Source organism: Eleutherodactylus coqui, chromosome 1 (assembly GCF_035609145.1).
Source record: "Eleutherodactylus coqui strain aEleCoq1 chromosome 1, aEleCoq1.hap1, whole genome shotgun sequence".
Taxonomy (NCBI): Eukaryota; Metazoa; Chordata; class Amphibia; order Anura; family Eleutherodactylidae; genus Eleutherodactylus; species Eleutherodactylus coqui.
The window spans coordinates 459,270,939-459,280,913 of record NC_089837.1 but is presented as its reverse complement, the minus strand read 5'-3'; the positions used below and the strand labels follow the sequence as shown (position 1 = coordinate 459,280,913).

General features: G+C 49.7%; 1 protein-coding gene across 1 annotated transcript; it reads right to left on the bottom strand.

The window, feature by feature from the left end:
- Positions 1–5,526: 5,526 nt before the first annotated feature.
- LOC136583353 (prefoldin subunit 5-like) lies at positions 5,527–9,934 on the bottom strand. Its single transcript, XM_066584239.1, has 6 exons — positions 9,792–9,934; positions 7,744–7,846; positions 7,636–7,667; positions 6,572–6,646; positions 6,326–6,431; positions 5,527–5,829 (listed from the first exon to the last, which is right to left on the bottom strand). The coding sequence occupies exons 1-6, from the start codon at positions 9,897–9,899 to the stop codon at positions 5,759–5,761; spliced, it is 495 nt and encodes a 164-aa protein (XP_066440336.1). The 5' UTR covers positions 9,900–9,934; the 3' UTR covers positions 5,527–5,758.
- Positions 9,935–9,975: the final 41 nt, after the last annotated feature.

Below are 9,975 nucleotides of genomic sequence, written 5' to 3'. Positions count from 1 at the left end.
GGATACATTAGGCATTAACACGTGGGAAGGGCATGGGGCAAACACGCTGTTAACAACAAACAGAGGAGAAAAGAAAGGGAAAAAACAAAGGAAAAAAAAAAGGGGGGTGGGTCTCCTGGAGACCCCGTTAACTAGAGGTTCGCCTAACATTGGCGACGTGTAACAGCTTAAGTTAGCTGTGTGCCCTAGGTGGGAGAGTGGGAGCCAGAGAGAGGTGTGCTCTCCTCCCCGCCACTCGACCCACTGACAATTGTAGATCCGCGAATTTCCTGTCGTGGAGCTGTTGAGTATGTCCGTGAACATACCCAGACCCGGCCGAACACAAATTCCCCCCACCATTGTTGTAGGCTAATTGCCTCTGCTTCTAATGGGTGTGGCTTTTCGGAGAGAGGGGGGGGATAGGTGGGAAAAGAAAAAGATCAGCGTAAGAGCAAGTACGGTCAGCATGAGGGAGCAGGTTCGGCGGCTTCATTCCCCTTTGTCACTACTGGCGGAGCGTCTCTTCTCTTGGTGAGGGTCCTTGCGGCGTCTTCTGGATCTTTTCGCCGCCGTCTGCCAGGCGTTCCGGGGTGGCATTACGGGGAGGGAGCTCGACATTGGCCAATCCGGGAGTTGAACCATTGGGAGTTCGAGGCTTTCCAGGAAGTTCGGAAGGTCTCCCAGGCCTCTGAATGTAGCTGACTTGCCGTTCCTGGAGGCATATAGTTGGAAGGGGAAGCCCCAACGGTATGGGATCTCCCTTTCCTGGAGAAGTGTCAGCAAGGGTCTAAGGGCTTTACGCAGCTGTAGGGTTCTGCGCGAGAGGTCTGGGAGTATTTGGATAGGAGTTTCTTTAAACGATAAGCCTTTAAGGGGGCGGATTTTCTGCATGATCATGTCTTTATCTTTGTAGAAGTATATTCTGCAGATCACGTCCCTGGGTCTGCTGGGGTCGGATGATTTTGGGCCTAACGACCGGTGGATTCTGTCGATTTCTATGGTGGAATCTTCGGGTCGTTTTAGTATATTCTTGAAGAAGGACTGGGCCCATGGTTCTAGTTGTGGGGTTTCGATTTCTTCTGGGAGGCCCCTGATTCGTAGATTGTTCCTACGGTGCCGATTTTCCAGGTCGTCTATGTGGGTGAACAGTTCCAGAATCTGCTGGGAGTGTAGTTGGAGCTCATGGTTGTGGGCCTCGAGGGTTTCGGATGTCTTTTCCTGGGCCTCTTCTACCGCCTCCACTCTCTGGCCTATTTGTCGGATCTCGTGTTGGAGCGACGCTACGTCTTTCTTCCATGCGGTTTCAAGTTGCTGGAATAGGGAATCGATATGGCTCTGCGTCGGCATGGCCTTTAGTTGCTTCTTCCAGTCCCATCCATCTTCCTTGTCGGGCGTATGGGGAGGGCTGGGTGGTGTGTCTTGTGCAGTTCCCTGAGTAGGTGGCAATTGTGTCGTTTTGCTGTTGGAGGGCTCGTGTCTTTCCGTCCATTGGTTCTGTTCTCCGCGTGGAGAACGGGGCTCGTTGCGGGTTTCTTGTGTTCTGCAGGTCTGCCTGCGCAGGTCTTCTCGGGCCGCTGCATCTCTGTGGCAGAGGAGGGTAGGAGGGCTGCTGGGGCACTGAGGAATGTAGCTTGTTGGTTTGGGGGCTAGTTGTTGAGTCCCGGGCGCGTTCGTTTTTCTTTTGAGGAGTGTCTGGCGGGTCAGGCCCCGGGGGGGGGGGGCGCCGGCCCCGAGGGTCCCGTTTTGCGGGGGTTCTTCCTCTTGCCTCTGTGTGTGCCTGCATTTAGGGCTTGAGTGGGGACTTCTGGGGAGCCTGTGGGTGTTGGGGTCTATAGGCTCTGCTCTGTGAGGCATTCTAATCTCCTCCGTCAGGGGAGCCTGCTGTAAGCCTCCTCTGCTGTGGGCTGTGCGCCTAGTTTCGCCTTCCCCTGGGGAGATTTGGGGGGGGGAGGTGTAGTGGGGGCTCCTGGGGATCCGGGGTTGCGCTCCCTGAAGGGATTGTAACAGTCTTTTCCCCCGGTTCTCCCCTGCCCTCACTCATCTCTCCTGTTGCCGTGCGCTCTCTGCGCTGGGGCCCGCTAGCGGAGCTCCTTCCCCCTCCCCCAGCGCTGCTGTCACTGAGCTCCGGGGACTTGTTCCCTGTCGGCGCTTTCCCCCTCTTGCTGCTGTGCTGTCGGCCGCCGGGACTGGAGTCTGGGAGAAGTAGAGGGGACTCCTGGGGTCCCGGGATTGCGCTCCCTGAGGGGATTATGCCAGTGCGTCCCCCCGGATCTGCCCCGTCCCCCCGGATCTGCCCCGTCCCCGCTCACCGCACCTGCTGCCGTGCGCTCTCTGCGCTGGGACCCGTGCGCGGAGCTCTCTCCTCCTCCCCCGGCGCTGCTGCCTCTGGGCTCCGGGGACTTGTTCCCTGCCGGCGCTTCCTCGCTCTCGCCGCTGTGATATCGGCCGCCGGGACTGGAGTCTGACGAGTGGCTGCTGCAGCCGCCGGTTGCGCTCTGGGTCTCTTCACTGCCTGGCAGCTCGTCGTCGGTGCCTGTGGACGCTTGTGTTGCCGGGAGCTTTGCGGGCGCCATTTTGGGAGCGGTCCCGTGGGACTCTGCTCCCGCCGTTCTCCTTAGGTAGGTCGCAATGTTCCTCCTGCTGGCCTCCGGAATGGCCCCTGGTGTGCCTCTTCTCTTTCCCCTTGCAATGTGGGTTAACAGCCGCGTCTGGGTCATTCACTGGCCGGGAAAATCGGGTCGGTAGCGGGAGCCGAGCTACTAGGCGTCTTGTTCCTCCATAGGCTAGCCATGCCCCCCAAATGTGTTTTTATGCTTGATAAATGCTGATTTTAAAGCCGAAAAGCGTTGCACCGGTACAAATAAATACTTGTTTTTGTGACTTCTGGAACATCTCCTGTATTTGGCTTAACTACATGCTTTCTGGGATAGAGTGGTGCTGAGGACTAGGCACCCCAGCCAAGTAAGTCCATTTTTAAATCTTTACCAATACCACTGGAGCGTTGTTTTGTGTGTTTTTTTTGTTTACTTATATAGTACCTCCTCCTTTTGTCCTCTCGCATGTATATACCTACAACTATCCCGTGACGCTCTCCTGAAGGGTTGTCGACAGGACCAGTGCTATTATTTCTTGGACACCTTGTTGGATATTATTATTGGAATACCCATTTGTGTATACCTTCTTGGATAGTTTGACAGACCAGGAACACCCCTAGAGAGTCCGGTTATGTCCGGGTGAGTCTATAAATTTATACCTTTTTCAATATCCTACTACTCTTTTTTTCACCTGTTGCCATTGGAGCGCTATCTTTTTGAAAGGTGAAATTAATGATATTCTGCCACCCTGAGCGTTGGGCAGGGGAAGGGGGGGGGGGGGGGAAGAACGACGCCTATCCAGCCAACGTAAGGCAATCGATAGATAGCACAGGTGAATATATACAGTTGAGTTAGTTTAATGTCTGCAGCTTGTGATACCGTAATATATGATGCCTTTGCGACATCCCCTTACTTACCAGTAAGGGAGGGGATAAGTTCCTTCCATCTATACAACACAGACACTGGCGCATCGGAAATTTTTGAATGCAGCAGATAGGTGTACAAATTAAAGGTACAGAGAAAAAAGTTGTCTTGGTTCTGGGAATTGTGTCGTGAGAGCATGCTGTAGTTGCAAGTATCTATAGAATCCAGTTCTGGGGACTTGGTATAGCTTCTGGAGTTGTTCAAAAGAGGCTAGTATTCCATTAATAAATAAGTGTTCTAATGTAGCAATTGTCACCCAGAATTGCTTATCTGGTAGATTCACAAGATGTCAGAGCATTTTATTATCCCACAGAGGAGTTTCTAAGGGGGTACCTAGATATTTAGTCAGTGTTTTACATGTCTGCCACTAGTTTATGACAAGCGTAAGCAAGCAGGGGTGCACTTGCCTGCGGATCGTCAACTTTCAGACCGGAATGGGCACCAACCATGTAGAAACACTCTGAAGACACGGGTTTTCTTTAAACCCGTCTCCTTGCCAGTCTATTCACAGCACCAACAACGTAAACAGAGTCCATATAACGTTCTTCAATACAACATAAAGTCCATATACACACCCCACCTGGGTGTTGAGGTTAGGGTGGTCATCCCTGTCAACCTCTTGTCTTTCCTGGTCTGCACTAGACCCTAGGGCTAGCACCCCTTCCAGCTCCACTGAGCTGTCTCTCTGGCTCGCAGCCAACATCTCCCCTGACTGTAGCAGGAATGCACACTTATATCCAATTTCCTGACCACACCTCTGGGTGTTTTCCCTTTTCTCAGGCACCAGAATGCCTGTCTGTTGCCCACTACAGGCTATTCTCTGTAGTGCACCTCTACACTAGATAGCATCTGCTTGGCCAATAGCTCTAGTTTCTCCAGAACAATCCAAAGGGAGATTTCAGACAGAAAAACGATTAGGCGGTGTTCGGAGTTTATGAGGGAAGCGTTCGACAACTAGTAATACCTAACTTGTTCAGCCAAATAATACAGCCTAAAATCTGGTAGTGCCATCCCTGCCATGTCTTTAGGTCCCATTTTTTACTTTTAAATTTTTTTCCCTTTCCTGATAAGGAACTAGAACTTGTACAATATCCTGCTATGTGTCTATATATCGTGCATTTCAATGTTTGCACATGTAGCAAACCCCAAGAGCCCTCACCTATGCTTTGGAATACCATGTAAACCCACTGGTACTCCAGAATCATGGTGCAGAGGTGGCCCTCTCGCCTCCAATTCTAAACAACCATGTACACTTTGATGCAGTTATCAGTGTTTAATGTGGAACATTTATACTGTAGCGAGGACTTGATAGTCTTAGATGTTTCAGAAAGTTATGACCTATATACTGAACAGTCAAATTAATTGAACGTTTTGTTGCAATTTCATCATGTTTTGGGTATGTGTAAACACTACTGAGCAGTGTGGTCGTACTCTTTAATTTTTTTGCAAGTCTAATATTTTTACTGATCGAAGGTTTTCTGGTTGAGATAATAATAAGTCTGTGTGTTTAGAGTTTTAAGATTGAAGTCACTTAGCTTACCTGACAAAGCTGAATCCCCCAATAAAATGTTGAAACATTAATTCTTGTGTATGTCACTCAACACTACTGATTTAATGGGGTATAATCTGGCCTGAGAGGAATGAATTGATATAATCTGGCCTAGACCCTTTTATCAGCAGGTTTAGTCCGGAGTGGGGATATAGTATGGCCTGTTACATCGGGTTAAGTTAGACAAAAGGGTATAGAGATGTAGCCAGTTTGTCATCCAGCATTAGTGACTGTGCCACATACAGAGCACTATTAGATAGCCTGGTCACAGGTTACACAATAACCACTAAAGGATTAGTACATCTCCCCCATTCCGTTTGCCCTTTGTTGCAGTTTATATGTGAATAATCCATAATCAGAAGTATGTCCTACAAGTACAGCCAGTGATTTCTCACAATCAGTACAGTTTGATAGTAGAAGCCTAACGATTTTCATACAGAAGCCAAACACAAAGCCAAAATAACGACAATAATCCATAACTTCTAGTTTAGATGCTTTTATATCTTTCAAATACAAAAAAAATGTAAAAACAAAAAAAGAATAAATTAACCCCTTGGCTGAGGAAGCCATAGAGCTGCCACAAGTCTCTGCGGAGACACTCTGCTGGTGTCTGATGTAGTGAGGGGGTTTACTGCATTGGCAGACATGGCCTGGGATACTGGTGATCATCCTTCACCGCAGCAGCTTCTGTGAAGAGTATCTGTAGGCTGGACTAGGCCTTGGATGTCCCGGCCTGAGCCGCTGTCAACTGCTGGATTTTTATACTCATCATTTCCATCACCGCTGCAGAGATAAACATAAAAAGGATTATAAAGCGGCATTACATATAAAGCCACAACAGTAGAGACAAATCACAAGGTGACGGGACGCTGCTGTGTATGAAGGACTTTGGAAGGATAACAGTTTGTTGCCCGTGAATGGTCATTTTTGCATAACTTCCCTGAGGAGGATGAAAGGGGAACTCCAGACTGAAGCAGCAGCTTGACCACTGAACTACTTTCTAAGAGCTCCATAACGTTGTGCCTATGCACTGCACAACCACCCTAGGTGACCAGTTCCTTAACCCATTCCTGCCCTATGACGTAAGGGTACGTCATGGCAGGCTGGTAATTTGCGCAACATGACGTACCCTTACGTCGTCGGGACAGCGCGAGATCATGACTGACGATGCCCCCGCCCCCCCCCCCTCCTAGCATACATTTACCTGCAGTTCACCTTCATGATCTACAGTACATTTATGCACTTCATGACCCTACTGCAATATAAAACATGGCATCACCTTGCTTCATGGCGTGTTTTTCCTGTAGAGCGGGCTGAATCTTCTCAATTTGCTTTGTAAGGAAATCAATCTTCCTCTTGAAGAAATCTTTGGCATCACCCACATTCTAGAGAGAAATTCAAGATGTGACAGATAAGACAGAAATAAGACGCCTGGATCTACAGTAGATGCAGTATATTCCAGTCACCAACGTGGACGTAGAAATCCACAGGCTACTATAACAGCGTACAGTGGGAGAACACTTACCTTATCCACGTAATATCCGGTGCCCACATCTATGAGAACATTGGATACGTCGCTAAGTGTACCAGGCACATACATCTGCAGGAAGGCGGAATTAAGAAATCTATACCAACCGACCAATTAAGAAGTCATTTTTAGTTACAGTTTCAGCACTAAACTCTTGAATGGCGTGGATCACGTTTACTGCATACAGTACGGGGCATACTTCAGTTCGGTAAAGTTCTCAGATTTTGCAGCCACATTCTTTAGGTGACATTTTTAGTACACATTAGCATTTAGTTTGGGAAAAATTCATGCAAAGATTTTTTTTTTTATATATATATTCTATATATTTACTGTACAGGTTTTTACAGTCGTGCAGAAAGGAAATGAGTTACAGACCACTATATATATATAGACCTATTTATTGGAAGTCACAGGCAGCTCCCAGTATCATACATGTTTAACTTGGAAGGGGTTAATCATCACACTGTTAACATGTGGTAAATTCTTACAGGCCGGGCCGCGTAAAACGCTGTGGGGCTTACGCAACGTTTTACATCTGTGAACCCGGCTGTGGTTCTGCATACGGCAGTGAAATTGTTTTGCGCCTGACTGAGTACTCACATAGGCGGTCACGAAGTTTTTCTCTATATAACCCATGCTGTCGCTTATATTGATTCCCTGCCCTCTGGTTGTTTACTGGTCGTTGCCAGGAAAGCCAGCCACCTTGCCTATGGAATGAACCCCATAAAGGCCAACGATCAGAAACAAAATGTTCATCTCAAAGTTCGCTCACCCAAACAGAGCCGTTATCAGCCAACAAGTGAGTAAACGCTTATTTGTCAGCTGATTGGATCTTTTGTACTGCGGAAATAATTGTTGTCGGAAACGCATCTACCTAAGACATTGGATGTGCGCCCGACAATGAAAGTGTGGGGGGAATGAACGATTATATGTACCATCGCTCATTCACCATATATATGGAAGCAGCCTATGTGAAGACCATGTAAACAAGCCGATCGGCGCTCGTAAAATGGCTCATATTGCGCCAATGTGAAGTCACTCTTACATCATCAGAAGGATACAGAACTGGTCAGGGGAACAAGCACTTTTTTCCCTGTCAAAAAAGAAAAGTAGAAGGTTAGTGAATATAAAGAGACATGTAATAAGTGAGAGGCGGCGCCGTCACCGACCTTCATTACTCTTATGTAACACGCTCAGACATTCCTTGGCTTCCACGTACTTTGTCTGCACCACTTTCAGCTGCGCGATGGAGGAGGAGAGGAACTCAACTTCCTGCAATGCAAATACAAGATCTATTAGGTGCAACGCAGAATTACCCTCCAGTCACTTCATCACTTGTTATACAGGGGGGTAAACAAACTAGTACAGCAGTAAACTAATTCCTGGTCTAGGGGGGTTTTTTGTTTTGTTTTTAGACTTGCACTACAAAGTCACATGTGTCACACAACAGCAAGCTGCATAAGGCCTCATGTCCACGGGCAAATTTGATTTGCGGAATCCGTGCAGTAGATCCACAAATCAAGCCGCCGTCCGCAAATAGTTTAAAAAGCATGCAGATTTGATTTGTGGACCTTTTGGCCCGGAAAACAAATCGCAGCATGCTCCGTTTGCGGATCCCACCTGGACGGCTTCCATTAAAGTAAATGGAAGCTGTCCGATACGCAGCTGACACTGCGGACGTGCCGCGGATCCGTGACGAAGCAGATTTAAAAAAAAAAACCCTGTACTGCGTATGTCCAACAGCGAGCCGTGAGGACCATGCGCAGTACAGCGAACCCAGAAGTGGAGGGATCCCCGCGGGCAGATTCCCTGCGTGCCGCAGACATAAGGCCTAAAACAGTCTGCGTGACTTGTCTGCAGTTTAGTTATTGGAAAAACAACCAAATTGCAGGAAGGTTGCGGTTTCTTGGTTACGGTGGGAGGAGTCCGGTGACGCGTGACCGATAGTCAACGGAGTTGGGTTTTCTGTCAGTATTCTGTCACGGCAGCAGTGTGTAGCCCTAGTGTCACGGCTCAAGTTCACGACCGTGTTTTCACTGCGTGTTGCACGGACATGTGATGCGCCGTGAATGGAGTCAATGAAAGCGGATTAGCCCTTGGGTGTATTTTTTGGGCCGTGCTTGTAGCGGACCGCACAGATCCATTAAAGTCAACAGGGATTTACTCTAAGGGCTCATTCACACGACCGCGTGGTTCATGCAGCGTTTTAGCGGTCTGTGTGAGCCGGCTAGCGCTGCGTATGACAGTGAGTGCACTGCGCATGACATCGTATCTCTCTCATACACGCGGTCATGCACAGTGTGACTTTTGCCTTTTTTTCCCCTCTATATCATAGCGGCGTTGCGTATAGATCGTCGCCATATGCAATGTATAGCGTATGGACAGTGTTGCATACGCTGCTCATAAAAACCAATAGGGGTCCAACTGCGCGATACACAGTGAATTAGAGTGTGCTGCGATGTAATGGGGGCTCTCGGTCATGCGATGCCCGGTCAGGAACGGGGGCTCTCGGTCATGCGATGCCCGGTCAGGAACGGGGCCTCTCGGTCATGCGATGCCCGGTCAGGAACGGGGGCTCTCGGTCATGCGATGCCCGGTCAGGAACGGGGGCTCTCGGTCATGCGATGCCCGGTCAGGAACGGGGGCTCTCGGTCATGCGATGCCCGGTCAGGAACGGGGGCTCTCGGTCATGCGATGCCCGGTCAGGAACGGGGGCTCTCGGTCATGCGATGCCCGGTCAGGAATGGGGACTCTCGGTCATGCGATGCCCGGTCAGGAATGGGGACTCTCGGTCATGCGATGCCCGGTCAGGAATGGGGACTCTCGGTCATGCGATGCCCGGTCAGGAATGGGGACTCTCGGTCATGCGATGCCCGGTCAGGAATGGGGACTCTCGGTCATGCGATGCCCGGTCAGGAATGGGGACTCTCGGTCATGCGATGCCGGTCAGGAACGGGGACTCTCGGTCATGCGATGCCCGGTCAGGAACGGGGACTCTCGGTCATGCGATGCCCGGTCAGGAATGGGGACTCTCGGTCATGCGATGCCGGTCAGGTCACTGTGCATTCAGCCTTGTCAAGACACATAAAGATGTCTATATGCTGTCATGTACGCAGACACAGGGAGAAGTCACTGCTCTGCCATTAATGGGGTGTGCAAGGACTACAAGTCTCAGCATACATGGCAGCCACCCCGCCGTTGGTAGCTGCCCTTGTACCTGGTCCAGCTGACTTTTCAGTCCCTCGAGCTGTTGCAGAGACAAATCTGTAATGTTCACAGTCTGCGCCATCTTGGAGGAGGCAGAGCTCCTCCTTGTAGTGCTCATCTCACGGCAGTCACGGCGCTCTTGCGTGAGCTGCTGTCTCATGAGCCGCTCTGCCGTGCTGGCTGCTCTCTATGGT

What these genes read in the sequence shown, in the direction of transcription:
- LOC136583353 (XM_066584239.1), bottom strand. Translation starts at nt 9,899, where the DNA reads ATGAGCACTACAAGGAGGAGCTCTGCCTCCTCCAAGATGGCGCAGACT. An exon ending in GTTACATAAGAGTAATGAAG is followed by an intron (nt 7,668 to 7,743) that starts GTCGGTGACGGC and finishes CTTTTTTGACAG; the next exon opens with GGAAAAAAGTGCTTGTTCCC. An exon ending in TTGTTCCCCTGACCAGTTCT is followed by an intron (nt 6,647 to 7,635) that starts GTATCCTTCTGA and finishes GCCTTCCTGCAG; the next exon opens with ATGTATGTGCCTGGTACACT.